A 20,005-nucleotide genomic window follows, 5' to 3' on the forward strand; every position below is an offset into this window, starting at 1 on the left:
TCATGAGGCGTCTGTCTTTGCTAAGCAACAATGACGTGCTCTCTCCATGAGACGCGGAAATTTCAGCGAAGGATAAATGGATTTGCAGCTCTAAAAATCGCTTGCAGTAGCTCTGCTACTAAATTTATTTCAAAATTGCAATCCATATACAACTATGATCAGCTGATCCTTCATCTTGGCTGAGCTCTCAACGTTGTTACGGGAAAGGATGAAGCTGATTGGTTGGTTCTTGTCACATGACCCGCGGTGCGCTTGCGGCATTCTGAAAAGTTGAGATGTTTTTACATTTTGCTGTATCTAAAACGTATCGAACCGAACCGAACCGAACCGTGACATCAGTGTATCGTATCGAACCGAACCGTGAATTTTGTGAACCGTTACACCCCTAATATATATATATAGGTTCTGTATGCCATGCAATGTTTAAACCGGACACAGGTGTTATATTGTATTTAATGCTGTCAGGAAGTGATGGTTTTATAATTATTTAACACCGTGATAAATGACTGTAATCGTACTGAAGATACCTAATTACACTCAAAATAAGGGAAACGACAAGATAACCTACAATAGAGACTTCGTGTAGAGTAGTATACAATAGAATATTATAGAACACTGGATAGAAATGTGATCGCCATACCAGACTACAATGACAAACTCTCCGTTTCTCCAGAGCTTTAGAGACATCTGCTGGCCAGTATGAAGAACTGCAGCAACTCCTCTTCATCAAATAAAACATTTGATGCACTTACATTTCTCTGCCATTTCTATCAGTTTTCAGGGCATCTGTTTCATTTTACTGTATACTGTCTTTATCAACACTGTTTCGGTTTCATGAATTCCTTGTTTCTTTTATTGTTCTACTGTTTAATTTACCAGAAAAGCCTATATTAGGGCATGCTGTCACAAAAGGTCAACATGTATCATTAGGAACTTCTATATCGGTTCATGTGCAATAACAGTGTAATAATACATTTAATAGCTTTTTCTTGCAGTCAAGATTTTAATGTTTGAGTCCATACCGCAACTGACTTTCAAAAACAAACACGCTGAGAAATATTCATTGCAGTAGAAATTACAAAAACATTCCTGTAGCCTGAGAACATAGGCTTGAATGAGCATTGCACACTCCAGTACTCACCTGAAGAGCTTGTGGTTTGAACATTCACACCTTCATTCATGCAAACAGACACAAAGAACCCAGAGCTGCCATCTCAGATGTATTTAATAAATTAAAACAAGGTACAAAAAAGAAAAAACCTAATGTACATTTGTCTCTGTCTCTCCCTTTGCTCTCACTCTGTGACTCACTGGTAAACGAACATGATAGAACAGCCCTCGGCCACTGATTATGACACATTCTGGGCCCGTATGTAACGCAACACACATGCTACATGTCGGCTAGGAGCGGGGCGGAAACGAAGAAGAGAGAGAGAAATGTGATATGTGTTTACAGAAATAGTTCATCGGAAAAATGCAAATTTGCTGAAAATGTACTCACCCTCAAGCCATCAAAGATACAGATGAGTTTGGTTCCAAACAACTGATAAAAACATCACAACAATCAAAGTAATCCATACCACTCCAGTCTATCATTTAATAACTTCTGCATGTTTAGATGCTTTACATTAAACATTAAACTGCCGTTTCTGACCAAAATATTAGCCCTTAATCCATAATAACCCAACAAAATTTTTGAGTGTTTTTACTTAAACAGTGCTTGATCTGAGGAAACAATATTATGGATAGAGGAAACAAAAGTTTGAAGTTAAAAATGCCTTGATGGATTTGTTCCTCACAAAAATGCAGCTTTTCACTTCAAAAGTCATTTAATGATGGACTGGAGTGGTGTGGATTACCTGTGTATTATTGTGATGTTTTTATCAGCTGTTTGGACTCTCATTCTGACGGCACCCATTCACTGCAGAGGAAGTGATACAATGCTACATTGTTTCTTGTGAAGAAACAAATTCATCTACATCTTGGATGGCCTGATGGGGAGTAAATATTCAGTACATTTAATTTTTAAGCTATTTTGTGTGAACCATTCCTTTAATAAATTTTCAAATATAGGTTGTATGCATGCTGGGACCATTCTCTGTATGCAGGTACGTTCCTTTAATGAAACACGAAGAATTTCTAAAGAAACATTTACAGGTTAGGAACATCATGATGTTGGGTAAATGATGACAATTACATTTTTTTGACTGAACTATCTTAGTGCTTCGCTCTCTCTCTTATTCATTGCGTAACACCCAGTATCAACTAGTCACCAAATATGCTGCTAACTTTCAATATATAGATATTTTAGTTTCAAAAATGTCCACAACATTTTGGCAGAAACGATTGTTAGAGGTTAAACAGACAGAGATATAGAGGACAGATCTAAAGCCACAGAGAAAAATCAGTCTGTATTGGTCCCTCTCTCTGCTAGCAGCACACGGACTAGTCACCCCACAGTTTACTAGATTATGTGTATTTATTTATATATGTTTTTTATTTCAGTATCTTCAAAATAACAATAAAAAACATTCAACTAACACTATTTCTTTGTTCAAAAGGATGCAAATCATCACAAGCAAAACAGCCCAAGAGCCACGGAAGATCAAACGTGGGAGAATCAAAGAACGGTTTACAGCGGACATGCTGTGAGATGTGGGGAGGGGAGATGTCGCCCGTTCAGAACGCCCTACAGACACCCCAAAATCCAATGAGAGAGTGGATGAGAGAGAGAGAGAGAGAGAGAGAGAGAGAGGGAGCGAGAGAGAGAGAGAGAGAGAGAGCGAGAGAGAGAGAGCGAGCGAGGACAAGTTGGAGGAAGATCCCGACTCCCAGATGGTCAGTTCTGAGATGGTGTCATTCGCATCGCAGTGAGGGCTTCTGGGAGTTGCTGTTTTTGGGTTTCCTATCACTCTGTTTCTGTACGAGCGATGGATCAGTAGCCCGCGGCGTATTCAGTTCCGTGAAGGCCGCGGCACACCAGGGTGAACTCCTTCACAATATCTTTGACTCGACGCTTATTCAATCGCTCCCTGAGAGGATGTGGAAATAAATATCATCAACACATATATTAATATAATAATACAATTAACACCTTATATACATTTACAATGCTACAAAAGATTTCCATTTCAAATAGATGTAGTAGATTCATCAAAGAATCCTGAAAAATGAAAGACGTATCGGGGTTTCTACAAAAAATATGAAGCAGCACAACTGTCTTCAAATGTTTCCTGTGCATGTGGAGGATCAATGATGCTGAGAATCTGAAGACTGGAGTAATGATGCTGAGAATCCAGCTTTACATCACAGAGATAAAATTTAATTATAGAGACAACATTTCTATTACTGTTTTTACTGTAGTTTTGATCAAATAAGTGCAGCCTTGGCGAGCATTCTTCGAAAATAATTGAAAAATCATAAAAAATGTGTATTGTTAATTAGGAATCAGAATCCTGAAGGGCTTAAATCCAAGGAATTTGTCTTGGTGACAGGAGCTTCCAGAGCAAAGAAAAAAAGTACAGACATAGTGCAGACATGCATATAAACTGACATGCATACAGTATATAACAGTGTTGGGGAAAATTACATTTAAAAGTAATGCATTACAATATTGAGTTACTCCATAAAAAAGTTAACTAATTACTTTTTTATGGAAAGTAATGCATTAGATTACTTTTGTGTTACTTTTTAAATCTGGACAGGGCTTGCCCGTTTGTCTTTAAATAAAAACACTTTTAATTTACCAGAATTTTTTTTTTTTTTTCACAATTTTGCATATTAGTATGGTTGAACTGGATCATCAAATGTCAGAAGCAAAGACATTGGTTTATAGAATTGCATAAATACATAAAATATATTGGTTTTGTTTAACATTTTATTATTGCATGTTTGCATCGAGTTGCATTATTTTTATTAATTGTAAGTAATACTAAATCTGTGTGTGTTTTTTTTTTTTGAGTGAGATTAATTAATACATATTTAGATTTATTTCAGAGCTACAGTAACAGATTTTTGAATCTCAACACGAGGACAGGAGAGCTGTCAATCAATAAATGTAGTCACTCAGATATCTCACGTTACCCCCAACACTGTACAATAAAATGAAACATAACACTAATAATATTCATCTATCCAGAATGGTCAAATGGTATACATGAACCCATCTCACCGGAGCACCTGTTGGCTGAACGTGTCTTTCTGCTCGTCAGAGACGCGTGAGGATGGGAAGCCCGGTGAGCGCAGAGCTTCTTTGAGCCACACCGTCAGCAGAGCGAAGCAATGCTTGTTCAGACAGAAGAGCACCTCTGCAAACTGGTCCATCAGACCGCGGGACGACTGACCACCGATGGCCTAATGAAAGAACAGAGTATTCTTTCTTTTTTTTTTTTTCATTACTCAACAACCACCATATCTTGTGCCCCTCTGGTGAAAAGTTGCAAGCTCACCTCCAACACAGCCAACAGGAGGAGTTTACCATTTTCCTGCACGACCTGACCAACAGGAGGAACGTCTGCGCAGTGTGATATTAGTTCCGTCTGCAGTCAACGCAAATAAAGGGATAATTCAATATTACACATCACTATGGTTTACAAAAACTGGGTAAAGTTTTGTGAAAGAAGTCTCTTACGCTGACCAAGGCTGCATTTGTTTGATCAAAAATACAGTAAACACAACAATATTGTGAAATATTGCTACAATTTCAAAGAACTGCGTTCTATTTGAATATATTTTAAAATGTAATTTATTCCTGTGATATAAATTCAGAATGTTATACCTCCAGTCTTCAGTGTCACATGATCCTTCAGAAATCATTCTGATATACTGATTTTTCTGCTTAGGAAACATTTCTGATTATTATCAATGTTGAAAACAGTGCTGCTTAATAATTTTGTGGAAACCTTGGTACACCACAGAATCAAAAGTGAGGCCTTTATAATGTTTCTTTAATACAATTATACTGAAACAGATGCATCATGGTTTCCACAAAATATGAAACAGCAAAAACTGTTATTGTTAATTTTTAACATTAATGATAACAACCATTATTAATTATTGAGCACCAAAAATAATTGATAATACTTGAGCAGCAATCAGCATATTATTATGATTTCTGAAGATCATGTGACACTGAAGACTGGAGGAATGATGCTGAAAATTCAAATAAATAAAGCAGTTACTTTAAATTGTAATCATTTTTGGAAATGCTAGTTTCCTAGTGTATTTCCCATCAATAAATGCAGTCTTGGTGAGCAGAAACACTGTAATTATTCCAAACATTTGACCAGTAGTGTGCTGTGCTCTTTGTGTGAATAATAAGTAAGGTTGTTGTGACAGCCTCTAACTTACAAAGAAAAGGCAGGTAGATTTGACTGTCGGGGCTTCTGGGAATTTCAGTGACAGCACTCCTACAGCCGAAACACAGCGGCATTAGAGAATACCCTTTTTTAAATATTACAGAGATATTCACACATATTCATTCATGGTTTCAACATTTTAAACAGACTTACCACAGTGAAACACTGCTTTCACATCAAGACTCTCTGATAAGAATAAATCGGGCTTCCGTTTGAGGGCCTACGAATCAGACAGAGCCAATGAACAAAGCAAATGATTCAAACCCCGCCCCTGGAACCCTGTCAATCACTCCTGTGCCCCGCCCACCCTCCATCGCTCACTCCCTACACCTGTCTAGCTCTAGAAAATCAACCAAAGATACATTTTCAATGAAAACAGATCAGGTAAGTAAAAAATCAACACCAAAGAAACTAAAATACTGAAATTTAACTCAATAGAAACTAAAGGTAAGATGGATTCTTCTATGTTTAGCGTTCTCACTTGTTTTTCATCTGTTCGATCACTACTTCCTCTGCTCAGCTGGACTGAATGCAACAGAAATCTAAGTAACATGTACGATAAAGACAACTGATGCATTAAGAAACTCATTGAGGATGAGAGGATATTTGAGAGACAGACAGAGAGAGAAACCGAGAGAGAGCCTCATGAGAAGACATAAACCAGAGAGCCAACTCTCAATTCATTGAGATTAATTCATTTAGGCTTTCTTTGGGTTTTGGGCTGGAATGACACTGAAAGGAGTGGTAGGGGTTTGTGGGATCTTGAACCTAACTTTTTTTTTTTTGCAAGGATGCATTAAAGGGGTCATAAGATGCTATTTCAATTTTTCCTTTCTCTTTGGAGTGTTATAAGCTCTTGGTGCATAAAGAAGATATGTGAACTTGCAAAGACTAAAGTCTCAAATTAAGATTCTGCCATGCCACCCTTCATTTATTTTGAAAGATGAAACTCCTGATTATGGAAAAGAGCATTACATTTCCGATGAGTTCTTGCGGTGATCGGCCAATCACAATGCACTGGGTCAGTTGGCCAATCAGAGCAGACTGCGCTTGTCGGAAGGAGGGGCTTTGTAGAAAATGATGCATTTGAGAGAGGTGGGGCATATAAAAATAATATGTCTTTGAACATTAAAGCATGTCAACATATTCTGTTACACCAAATACACAAAATAATGATAAAAAAAAAAAAAAAGCATCATATGACCCGATTAAAGACATTTATAAAGTGAAGATTGTGATTTTAATGTTGTTCTTTTGAACTTATTTATCAGGCAGTTCTAAAAAAATGTATGAAATGTTTCTTGAGCAGCAAGATCAGAATATTAGAATGATTTCTGAAGGATTATGTGACACTGAAGACTGGAGTAATGATGCTGAAAATTCAGCTTTAAATCAGAGGAATAAATTACATTTTACAATATATTCAAACAGAAAACAATTGAATTGTATACTATATCACTGTAATTTTGATCAAATAAATTGACCAAGTAAATTAAATAAATTATATTAGTTAGCCATACTTAAAATTTTTCCCACAATAACATGTTAACTTCCTTTAATTCCTTTTTAAAGGAATGTAATAAACAAGTAAAAGTGTAAAAATTGGAATATACCATTTTTATTAATGACACTCACAACGAAATATGTGCGTATCTATATAAAGACACAGAGGTAGATCATTACTATTTACTCATTTTATTTATTGTTCTGTTAATTAATAAATTTTATAGAATCTCAAACATGTCTTATCTAAATGCTTAACATAATTTATTTTAAATTACTCAAAATCCTAAAACTTGTTTTAATTTCACTTTTTAAAATTTAGATGTTCAGTATTCTCACATTTATGACTCACTTCTTATCTAGATGCAATAGCAACAATCAATGTGTCCAAAGACATTAAATCCAATTTAGTTCGACTACACTGTAAAATAAATGTTGTGAAATGCAACACTATCACAGCCAAGTTTTGTGTGTAATAAACCACCACAAAGAACAGGAACTTTGGATTAAATGAGATGTACACGGATTGGAGGAGATGACTGTTGTCTGTGTGACTATTGGACAAAAGAGCTGTCAATCATCCAATAGCAAAACCCCTCTGGTCAATTCCACTGCCCGAACACAGAACAGAAGGGAGAAAGAAAGGGACAGCAAAAGAGAAGAGAGAAACCCAAAGTGAATGAAATAAGAAACTAAAAACACACCTGAGCTTGGAGTTGCATAAATGAATCAACAATATCAGGATGATCCCTGGGCCCTAAAATATAATAAAGATGAAACTTAAGAAATAATAATAATAATAATAATAATATATACAAACAGCAAAAAAACAGATCGAACAGTCATGTGGAAAGGAAAAGTCAACTGGACGGAAATAATTGCACGCGTGAGAGAAGTAGGGCAGAGAAAGAGGAGGGAACATGAACGACTTGAAAAACAAAATAAGACAGATCAATGAGTCCGTTCTGAAGGAGAGAAACAAAGAAGGAAAAGAAATAGAAGTAACGAGAGAAAGAAAAGAAACCTAAAAAACAAAAGAAACAGTGGGTTTGGAGTGGGAACCCAGGAGGCACCTGTTACTGTGATGACACTTGTGTTGCTTGCATGGTAGCAATCAGTCCCAAACTTCCCTCCCTTAGCTGTTCCCACACTCCAAACAAGACCCGCCCCCTCAAACCCAGACAGGCCCCGCCCACCCATCAATCCCCGCCCCTTCACAGAAAACAAACGACAAACAAACACACAGGCCACGGCAGGTCCTCTCGGCCATGTCACCAGATCGGGACAAGAGTGTTATCGCTCACATTTCTGCTGATTTGGAAATGACGAGGTTAAAACAGAACGTGAAGAATGACAAACAGGAAGTGAGGGATGCAAGCGCACTAGAGGACACATGCTAAGAACAACTATTTGAGTGAGTGTGTGTGGTAGGGAGTCATGCTGGACAATTTTAGGCTGTTTTCACACTTGTTGTCACTGGTTGGTCAAAACCAGAAAATGGTCCCGCCAAAAATGAAAATTTGTTTTTTTGTCAAACAAGCTTTTTTTTTTTTTTTTTTTAAGTCTGAACAAAACAAGATGAAGGAACACACTAAATGAATACAATATAAAAAAATATCTATTTTGTCCATAAAAAAATATTGCATATGTTTTAAAATAAAATACTACTCAGGAATTTCTATTTCATGTTTAATTCAATGTGTTCTCCCTTCACTTCTCACTTTGTTATTATTTGTTGAATTTACTAACAATTTCTGAGTGGAAACTGTATCAATGTACACACTCCTCCTACATCACATTTTTGTATTGAGCAGAAGTCCTTTCATTAGATTTACATCAGTAATTGCATTACATTTCATTCCTTTGTGTGTCTCTACATATAGCAGAATGGCAATAAAGCTCACTTGACTCGAAGAATCTGCAAGCTGACAGTAATCAAGCAAATGAAGGCATGTTTTTCATTTAGGTCAACAAGAAAAGTGGCTGGAAGCGGTGGGATGAAAAGAGTGATGACCTAAGACGAGTTTAACAGGTGCATTAAATAGGGCAGCATTAATATAATCATATTAATAAAAGCAGACCTTCTCAGTGACAAACTGTAATAAATCCAACCAAGAATCTCCACTATATTGTTTGCGATTACGAATCTGTTGTTGTTTTAATTCGGCATTAGTGTACGTAATATTTAGAATGTCAAGTTTAACCAGTTTTCTTAATGTAAAAAGTGTTTAATTGTATGCCAAATATAATAAATCAAGAAACCAGATGAGATATAATAAACCCTGCCTATTATTTTATGTTATCTTGATTGATAACAGTGATTATAATTTTTTGAGCTAAATAATTGTGATTATGAGTTTAATCTTTATTGTGTCACCCTAATGGTGAGTAGCCTATTGGAAACCATAATCTGAGTGCTGTTTAAAGCAATAATTGAAAATCAACAGTATATTAATTTAAAGAATGGTCACAATTACCATTGGTCAGCTAAATCAAGTGAAATCCAGTCATTTCAATGGGAATTGGTGCGATGGACTGCGGTGCCATAGAAATTTTGTACCAGAGACAAATTTTGTGAACTTTCACACCTGTATTTGCACCTATCAACATCAGTTGACAAAATGGACAAAAACATGTAAATTAATCTGTTTTGTTTTTTAATTTGAAGAGAAAAAAACTTTCGAACCCTGAGTGATCGATGCCACTTTGATTGTAGGACAAAGGCAGATTTTAAAATGGTCTTGAAAATGGCATCACAAAATATGACTTCAAAAACCCCATTTACAACTGGTATTAAGATCCATCTCAGGTGGTCCGTTCACCTATGGTGAGTGCTAAATTCAGACGTAAACACTGCCTGAACTGTGTTATGGTCAACTAATTGAATTCACATGTGCTCCAGAAAACAGTGAAGCACCGCCTCCTCACCTGTCAATCAATCAGATCACCTGAAATGAATGTTAATACCAGGTGTAAACAGGACCAAAGCCATTCGTATCCAGATGAGAAACTCCAATGTGAAAACGCCCTTGGATCCAAGCATGTGTGAAACTCATAAAGTGAAAATTTCAAGCAGACCATCAGAATCAAGTGTCACCAAATAATTTCAGGAAAAAAACAACAACATTTTAATAAGAACATGCCCATTTCTGAACTCTGTTTGTGTGTGTGCGGGTTATAGACACATGCAAACAACTGGAAACAGTGAGAGTAAAAACATCCAAACCACATGATTTCCTTCACCCTCTGCAGCTGGATGTTCCCAGCATGCCTACCTTGCTGGAAGATGGTCAGAGTAACAGAAGTGACCAATTCAAACAGCGCTTTGATTGGGGGGAAATCATTCGTTTGACTGGCAAATATGTGGACCATCTGCAAGAGAACAAAAATCAATCTAACAAATCTCAAAGAAAGCAGCACAACACATTCAAACTTTCTTATTTTCAAATTTGAGAATTTTAAGCCTTGCAAATGAAATTAATACCATATGTCCATACAGGACAACCCAATACAATCTCACAATAAATCTTGTCATTCAGATTATTAATTAAACAGGCATACATTCGACTATAAAACAAGTTTAAAATGCTCAAGAAATGTTTTATTAAACATTTGCATATGTAATGAAGTTTATTTACAAACGTATATATCCATGCGAGTTCGAGGTTACTGAAATGATAATAATGTGTTTAGAAAAGGGCAATAAAAAGATTACTGCACAGGTACTAGTAAAATCTCTATACAGAACATGTTAAATAATGTTTAGTCTTAGAACTGGATGTAAAAATATTTGAATATGGAATACACCCCAAAAACTATTACAACCTCTACTTTTATGCAGTTTTCATTTATATGCCGCCTACTGCTGATGATCACATTATTTATCATATACATCTGTTTACATAAAAGATTGCTAGTTTTTCCATCCTGTTCATAAGTGTTTTTGTTCGGGAGGTTTTGTGCTCGTTCAGAAGATGTGTAATAGCGCCCCCGAGTGTATAACAGTTAAAACACGAAAAGCCGTAAAATCTCTTCAGTGCCGGGGAAGGTTTATCTTCTAAGTGACAAGATAACTCAATGGCGGGGAAAGAGTTAAGTGCCAGATACAGTTCATTGTGTAACCAAAATACCAATATTATCCAGAAAAAAAAACTATTTTATGTATTATGTAAGTAAATTAGGCCGTATCCCAATCCTGTTTTTCTGTCCCAAATTATAAGACCTCCTAAAACGATAATTTAGACCTTCAATTTAAACCAAACAGGACTCTTATTTTGAAATGTGTTTTATTTACCACTACATCTGCTCTTAAAAAAGATCAATAACTACAATAAAGTAAACACTGTCATATTTCATCAACAGCTGATCATAAGCATACGTTTATCATAAGTTTAATAATCACATTAGGCTATTTCATGATTCCTGTACTTCCGTCCCGAAACTGACTGAATGAACAATCGTTGTTGCATAAATAAATGTGATGATGACTTGACTCGAAATGATAATTAAGACTTTTGTTATTAAGGCTGTTTATTTAGGACCCACAGGACATTACTGTCTGTATGCAGATTCTTCTGTTCTGTGTGTCGTGTACCTGGCGTGTTAAATCCAGTGCAGATGCCTGCGGTATAGTACTGTACATCTGCCCCAGCATCTCACTCAGCTGAGACACCATGGGGGCAAAATCATGCAGGAGTGTTTTCACAGACTTCTCAAAGATGGCACACACAGCCTAAGAGAGAGCAGAATTAAATCTGTCCTGCATCCGTATGGAAATGATACATCGGAAACTGAACAAATGACTATGGGACAATCTGGAGATTATACAGGATAAGGAGTTTGTGATGAATCTCACCTCAACAACCTGCGAGTCATTCAGCCATTTACTGAGGACCGTCTGTATCAGTGCAAAGACCTGCTGGAGCACCACCACTACCTAAAACACACAAACACACTCGAGTCCACCTCTGACACATGCAAACATCTGCTTCGGTGACTGCGGAGAGCTGGAAGGTGCTTACAGGGTTGGGGCCTGTCTGGGGCGGGGCTGATTTGATGGGCGGGGCTTTCTCTCCTGACTCCTCCTCCTGTTTGGTGATGTCAAGCGTGGTGAAGAGATTGGACAGCAGACCGAGGATGTGAATAATGGCCAGTTTATTCGAAGGGTTTGGCTGAAGAGAGAAATATATTTATAATATATATTTATAATAATGAAGTATTTATTCATATCAATTACAAATACTTTATAATTAAATACATAAATCACAACATTTTTGGCCAAACTGCACAGCCCTAAAAAACAAACAAACTTGAGGTCTTTAATAAGACAAAAAACTTATTTCTACCTATTTTTTCAGATCAGTTCAAATCAATTGTCTTGGTGCACAGTGTCCAGGAGAGAGAGCTTTGAGCATCTACACAGAAGTGTTATTATAGTTAACTAAAACTAATTAAAACCAACAAACATTATCTGAAATAAAATACAATTTGTTTTAAGAAAAAGTTGCTAATTTCTAGCTAGTTGTCAAAGAAACATTACTCATTATCAAACTGATAAACTACAATAACAAACTAAATCTTAAAATTAATGAAAACTATACAGACATATAAAAAAGAAAAAATATGAATGCAACAAAATTCCCAGATCTTTAACTAAATTTAAAACCAAAACAGAAAATAATAAAAACTAATTTAAACGATTAATAAAAATAACAATAGTATCTTAACTACACAGAACATCAAACATTTCAAATGAGCAAGAAAAATCCCACAATATGAGCTTTAATTATGTAATAAAATAATCAATTTCATCATCAGTAACGGTGCAGGGTCAGGACGGGTGGGTGTACGCTCTGTGCCAGTGCGTCTGGGAACATCAGCGCTAAATAAAAAGTCGTTAAACAACCATTAGGCCAGCAGTTTAATTACCGCTGTTAGCTCCATGACAACAGCTCAATGATTGGTGGAGAGGCAGAATGAGTCGCTACACTGTCCTTCTTCCTGTGTGACATCACACAGAAGCACAAAAGGAAAGAGATGCTCATTTAAACCTTTAACAAAGGCACCAGCCTTATTTACAAAGGTTAAACTCGAATAAGATTATACTACATGCCTACTTAAAAAATATTAAATAATTCATGAATGAACTGATATGATGTCAGAGATGCATGCATGTGATGTCAGAGATGCATGCATGTGTGGTCTATTAAAACAACTCATCCAACCGAGCCAGAACCATTTTTGTTTAATAAAGAAAATGTAAAGAACTGTACACTAAGGTCCTGTTTACTTCATGTATTTTTAGCAATTTTACTGACAGCGCCTTCTGGAAATAGCATCAGAGGCAATGCATGAGATCTGAGTGTTCAGACACATCTTCATAGTGTCTGTGACCAGCAGGGGTCACTGTGTGAGCAGCCCATCACAGCCTGTTTACTGAGGCTGATGTCATTTCTTTCTGGCAAGGACTAGATGCTGAGGAAAGGTATATGAAAACAAAAGTCAAAAATAGCATCTAGAAAGAGACCAGATGTGAGGCCAAACTGGAAATAAGAGTGAAATCAGTTTAGATTTGACATGCATTTCGATAAGATGAAAAATTAATGTACTGCAGTAGTATTTAGTAGCTAGATTTTAATGTATGCGAGTGACATTTGGAGGTGCAGACATTTGAAGGTGGTTGCCCAGTTTTAGTTGCTCACTAAAGTGAAGAGTCTGCTGTGACATTCTGATATAATCTTAACCAGATGAATATTGTGATTGTAAATGTTTAGAAAAGGTAAAGGCACACATCTTGAGCCTTATATATGAAGTGCATATGAGTGCGATACTAATGAAATCATTTTATTTCTCTTATTATATCTTAAGATGTATGAACAAACACTAAAAGCTAATTTTAAGTTTTCAAATTAGAAATGCAATTGGAGTTGTATATAAATCGCAAATGTTGCACATCCAAGGTATTTTTATTTGAGTGACATAAGCTTCCAGTACACAGAGACAACAATACATAAATACAATAATAATAAAAATACACATTTGTAAATAAAAATAGACAAATATTGCTAAATAAAATGTATGAAAAGTTGTGCTATAGACGATAATGGAATAGAATAGAGTGAGATGCGGGGATGTATTAGGTATTAGATGTATTGGATGTATTAGGTATTGAATATTAGATTTGTTCAAACATACATTAGTTAATGAAGACAACTGGTTAAGTTTAAATCTAAAATCTAATATACTGCATATATTTATCAAAACACTTCTCTCAAGAGTCATTTTTTCTGGTTTTCCTGATGTTAATGTTAAATTATGTGACAATGTTTACAAATTGTTTTACTGATGTCATTCCGGGGATGAAAGGATTACAGAGATTTCAGTAAGTTGTACTGTTTCTTTCAACTTCTGATGTTCACTCATGTTTATTTTGTGCTATAACTAGAAGCCAACAGAAAGACATGATCGGTTCACATGCCGCTTGAACTGAGACAGATACAGTGATCCGTCACAAAACACTTAAGGAAGTCCAAATTCGTAGTCAAATGGAGAGAATTTGAATTTGCTTCATATCAGAAGTAACAAAGCTTATTGCGATTACTCAACATGGGGAATTTTTAGCACGCATGAACTTCAGAATAAATAAAATCAGCGCTTATTAAAGGATGCTTTGGCAGTAAATTAGTGCCAGTTCAATGATCTGCTGATTCATTTGTTTTTACATTGATCCTGCTTCAGTTTTTTTTTTTGGCACAACTTCTATTTGAGCAACAAAAATAAATCAGATACCTGGCCATACTGTATTTGAAATGTCAGTTACTTTATATGAATCCATGCAGGGCTCAGCAACATTAAGTTGATTTCTCCAGCGCTTTTCTTTTCCAGCACCCAGAGTAATGCCAATCTGTTCCTGCTGAGAAATGTTCAATCCCATGACACGCTCACGCAGATGCAGGGTCTGCTCACACACAACCGGGCCAAACCAACACACAGATAAACAAACCCAATGTCGATCGAGGGGTTTCATGTCTCACCGTCTCCCCTGCTAGTTTCTCCAGTTGTTGGATATATGGGGTGATCAGAGAGTGAAGGTTCCTCAAGATCTCCTCCACCGGCAGCGCAGACAACACAAAGCCCAGAGCCTGCATCAACCACATACACTGACTCGTCTAGAGAGAAAAAAAGAGAAAGAGACTGAAAAGAGGAACAGGTCTAACAGAATCCAATGCAGAATCCAAAGATAATGTGTTTATAAAAAATGCAATAAAACATTGACAACCTTTAAGATCTCAATATTCAATGGGCTAAATAATGTTCTTAGTCTTTCCTTCTTGTGAAAAGGACACATTTTATTATTAACTACCAATATGCAGAGAAAATACTGCATGCATGATGTGGGACTTTTCATTACAAGCTAATAATAATCACTATTCTGTATTGCGCTCCAGTTTTTCATCCCCAATGCATCCCCAAAATGCATAGAGTTGATTTCAGTCCAACGAGATCTGAGTGCACAAGTTGAAGCTTTATATCACAAAGATGAGGTTCAGAAGCAGTTAAAAATAAAAAGGTTTTTTTTTTTTTTTTGCAATAATGTGCACTAACGAGTTTTGCTAAATAAGACCTTAAACATGTATTACAAGAGTAAATATGGCTGCCTTTTTGTTTCATTCAGATTTTAACAAAACTGACAGGACAACTAATTTGATTTTTTTAGTAACACCTAATCAGGATACTAAAAGTGACTTACATTTAAATTATTTCATAAACAAAATGATTACAGTTATATTTCTATAAAACTGCCTTTGTCTGAGCAAAAACAAATTGGTTTATTCATAACACAAACTCACCTTGTGGATCTGTTTAATAAGCACTTCCTGAAAAAAAAGAGAAAAAGACAGACTTTCATAGGTGAAAACCAGTGTAAATTTGTCCCATAAGTCTCAGTATCATCATTAGAGTGTGAAATACCTGTGAAACAGCGACTATATTGGTGGCATATGGGGGCAGGTCATATTTGCACTCTCTGCAGATCTTCTTTAGTGTGGAGACGCTGGAAACAGACAGGTCTGGATTGCCCAATGCTTGCAAAACCAGCGGAAGAACGCTGCTCAGCATCACCGGATGATCCGCCAACCACTCTGCCAACGCTCCTACAGAGAGACGTAATGGGTAAATATCTGGCTGGAACACAAAGTTGGGTATCTGTGTGGGAAAGGAACTGTCCGGTCTGGAAATATGAAAACAGACTAAATTGCTTGAGATGATAAATGACAATTTCCTAACACAGAGAAATTAGTGTTTTTAAAGATTCAGGAGCACCAATATCCGAGCACACACCGATTGTGAACATGACCGTGTCGGCCAGCTGGACGTTGTTTATGTTGATTCTTGGAATGAGGCCGATGAGACCTGGGATGACGTCGGAGTAATTCACATCTATCGTTTCGGCGATGGACTGGAATCCATACAGCAGCGCTTCTGTATGCTGAAAAAAAAAAAAAAAAAAACACAAAATCCTGTTATAGAGCGCCATGTAAAGCTGCATGATTTGGGTAAAAAAAAAAATCGAATTGCATTTTTTTCCAGTTGAAAATTGCAAATGCAACTTAAAATCTATATATTAATATTGTAATTATTTTTATTAAAATTAATATATCAATTTCAGATATATAAATATTTTAATGTATATAATTAGTATACAGAATTGTAATTTTTACTATTTGTTTTTAGGGCCACACAATTTGGAGATTATATGCAATTATATGATTAAATATCAATATAACGGTAAAATAATGTGTGTGTGTGTGTGTGTGTAATATTTCATAGTAAAATAAATCATGTATTTAAATACAATAATAAAATAAATATATTATTTTACAGTACAACTATTTATAATTATATTGAAATAATCTTCATTTTCAAATGTTAAACCAACAAGGTTTTATTTTGGTGAAAGACAGCAGGAAGCCATTAAGCAACCGATAATCATGACAGATAATCAGCAGAGATCATTTTGTGTGGAAGAGTATTTACTGCAAACCATGTTGTTCTGAGAAGCTGAAAACACCAGATCATGAGCTGCTCGTGTGTGGATAAACACAGTGCCACCCTTTACTGTGAAACACACAGCACATTATTTTTTTAATGAAATCCTTTTAAATTTGATAACCGCACAAAGCCATTATTGTGATTCTGTTTTTTTTTTTTTGTGCAGTACTAGCATCAAAGGTTTGTCCTTTTGCTTCAAATGTTTAATGACACAGCAAAACCACTGAAAACTGAAGTCTACATCCATTGTTTTCTGACCTGCCATGTTGTTGTCTGCTCTGTGTTGGTGAGGAGTCGCCCCAGTTTGTCGTACAGGTTACTGAGTAATTCGGCTCCCAGCATCTCATAGACATACATTAGTGTGTCGGATATATCCACCCTAATAGAGTCAAACATTACAGAAATGCAATGCATTAGCAACCCTTGACACAAAGCACAAACCCTTTGGGATTTTATTAGTTGTATTTTCAAAGACAATTAATCGAAAAAGCCACACACTATTTATTAATTGTTATGTTACATTTGAATTATATTAATAATAACTTAATATTTAATATTGCACATTCCTACTGCTAACAGCTGTGCCAATTCAGCAAATCCAACATGAAACTGCTGAGTGTAGAAGAAAATGTTACAACAGGCCTATGAGAATATGAATCACACACACACACACACACACACATGCTGACCTGTAGATCCTGAACTGCTCCTTCTCGTCTGATGACCAGGAAGCATACTCCTCGTCCGTAGGGAACTGCGCTTTGTGCAGCAGAACGTCTACGAGCTGGAAATACACGGGCCTGTAGACCTGCAGATAGACGGCCTGCTTCTCTGCCTCAAACGACATGATGTCATCCTGAAACACACGGGGGAACATCAACAAATACACACTACACTAATGCTGAAGTACGGGAGAACACAGTCACTGGGTCAAACCCTGTGTTAAGCAGCCTACTTAATGAATAAATACTGATGCTAAATAAATGAAATACTGATTTGAGCTGAATTTATATTATCATGTGAGAAGAGTGTAGTCAAAGCAGTAACAACTTTACAATATATGAAAGTCAAGAACTGTAATACACCAAATAAGTATGACATAGCTTATTGTTCAAGTATGTAAATACTGTACAAGTAAAGTCTATTGAAAGTGCAGAGAGGTTGGTTTGATAACATTATAATTATTAACATTTTACATGCAATTAAAATATATATTTTGCACATACATATATGAGCAATATCACACGTGTAGACAACGTGAGACATGAAAAATTACATACATTTTTTTATAAAATAATATATTAATATAGAGTTGAATTCCCATTTACTTGTGTCTTCTATAAAAGCATAGAGTTTTGTATCTCAAACTCTCAGCTAATTGTAAGTTTGCACTAAATGTTATCACTAATATTCCATTTCTCTATGGAGAAAACAATAAAAATGTGAAAAATAAAATAATCCACTAGTTTCTCTCTAATGCAGACTGGAAACACACCCAGGGACACAAGCAAAAGGACATTCTCGAATATTCAAAACGTGACACTGCAGAAAACACACAGCACAGGTGTATATTCAGATAAAGCGAAGGACGATTCAATGTCTCCATCAGATTTACACACAGATAAACCACAAACCTTTCAGGCCTGTTTCGGAGATGCCTGCATTCAGTGTCCTGTGCATAGGACCACAGACTGTGCATGTTAAGATGTTTTTAGGATCTCAGCGGCGCTGCTCACCTGTAGTGTGTACCAGAAGGTGAGTGTGAGAGAGCTGGTGGTCTCGTTGACGGGGTAGTGACCAGGGATGCCCGTGCAGAACATGATCATATTCACAAGAGCCAGAAAACTCTGCCAGTGCTCCACCTGCTCCAACAGAGCTCTGATAGAGAAGAGAAGAGCAGAACAGACCTTCAGCACACAGGAACACAGTCAACAACACATTTATTTTCAGGGTGTCTACAGATTTAGTTACATTTAAACCAGTTAAATGTAAGACTTTTTAACACCACCTTACATGAAATTCAAGATGCTGATTCCATGTTTTTTGTTTGTTTTATTAAAGTAAATTTATTTGTTGTTTATTTGGTCTATAACTGGCTTAAAAAATATTTGTAGCCATTTGAAATTAGAGGCTACCACTGCATTGTAATCATGATCCAAACAAAGGTGCTACACACACATAGCACGAGCAGTTGTTTTTGATACGAACTAGGCAAAAACAGAATGATCTGACTTGTGTGAAATTATGCTACATAAGACCCCTGCACAAAACAACAACAGCAGGTGAACTTAAAGAAAATGCAAATTCACTCATGGAATTTGCGTATGGCGCTTCTGGAACGACCGCAGGGAAAATAAATCTTCATTCTGTCCAATGATGGATGGTAAACAGTCTCTGTGTCCGTCAGACTGAAGACATTTTTGAGGTAGGGTAACCAAAAATATTTAAGACCTACCGAATCTGAATTTAAGACTTCATTAGGAAAAATGTAAAACATTTTAAGACCTTTTAAGGACCCACAACCACCCTGAATATATTGGCAACATTTCCATTTATGCATTTAGTATATGCTTTTATCTAAACTGACTTATATATGAGCAACTAAAGCAATTTGTCAAGGAGCCAACAATATTCATACAATACAATGGCAGGATTTATTTGGCAAACAGATGCAAACTAGAGAAGAGGAGAAATGCAGAGAAGAAAGTGGTTTTAAAAAAAGTATATACAACCAATATTACATACAGATTATTATATTTTTGGGGTCTATGAGGTTTTATTTTTTTATCAAAAAAAAAAAAAGAATATTTTATTCAGCTATGATGCATTAAAATGGTCAAAAGAAGAAAACAGGTATTTTAAACTCTAATAATATTTTAGATTATTACTGTTTTCACTGGATTTTTGAGCAAAAGATACTTCATTAAAAAATATTTTAAAATCTTACCAATCCAACAATTGTAATGTGCATTGATATAAAAACATTTTAAAACATTTTGAAATGCAGTTGACTGTATAATTGTGCAGAGTCAGGATTGAAAATACAGAAGTTGATCAACAGGAGAAAACCCTTAAGTCTTTTGCCACTGACGTCA

The 20,005-nt window shown here is 35.9% G+C and overlaps 1 protein-coding gene across 2 annotated transcripts in view; it reads right to left on the minus strand.

Moving 5' to 3' along the window:
• Window positions 1–1,940: 1,940 nt before the first annotated feature.
• The window catches only part of LOC113093339 (importin-13-like), a 30,424-nt gene continuing 12,359 nt past the window's right edge, over window positions 1,941–20,005 (minus strand). Inside the window, exons 5-21 of one of the 2 annotated variants that reach the window (XM_026259162.1) lie at window positions 18,647–18,788; window positions 17,600–17,766; window positions 17,169–17,289; window positions 16,200–16,347; window positions 15,831–16,012; window positions 15,710–15,736; window positions 14,894–15,028; window positions 11,882–12,031; window positions 11,716–11,796; window positions 11,455–11,592; window positions 10,136–10,232; window positions 7,565–7,617; window positions 5,511–5,577; window positions 5,350–5,408; window positions 4,449–4,538; window positions 4,172–4,353; window positions 1,941–3,032 (exon numbers count right to left, since the gene is read on the minus strand). In XM_026259162.1, the coding sequence (XP_026114947.1) occupies window positions 2,936–3,032; window positions 4,172–4,353; window positions 4,449–4,538; window positions 5,350–5,408; window positions 5,511–5,577; window positions 7,565–7,617; window positions 10,136–10,232; window positions 11,455–11,592; window positions 11,716–11,796; window positions 11,882–12,031; window positions 14,894–15,028; window positions 15,710–15,736; window positions 15,831–16,012; window positions 16,200–16,347; window positions 17,169–17,289; window positions 17,600–17,766; window positions 18,647–18,788 (1,936 nt within the window). In that variant the 3' untranslated portion in view covers window positions 1,941–2,935. Of the gene's footprint in view, window positions 3,033–4,171; window positions 4,354–4,448; window positions 4,539–5,349; window positions 5,409–5,510; window positions 5,578–7,564; window positions 7,618–10,135; window positions 10,233–11,454; window positions 11,593–11,715; window positions 11,797–11,881; window positions 12,032–14,893; window positions 15,029–15,709; window positions 15,737–15,830; window positions 16,013–16,199; window positions 16,348–17,168; window positions 17,290–17,599; window positions 17,767–18,646; window positions 18,789–20,005 lie in introns of those variants that run through there. The other variant, XR_003287730.1, reaches the window with a different exon arrangement.

The sequence above is a fragment of the Carassius auratus genome, unplaced genomic scaffold (genome assembly GCF_003368295.1).
Source record: "Carassius auratus strain Wakin unplaced genomic scaffold, ASM336829v1 scaf_tig00214968, whole genome shotgun sequence".
Taxonomy (NCBI): Eukaryota; Metazoa; Chordata; class Actinopteri; order Cypriniformes; family Cyprinidae; genus Carassius; species Carassius auratus.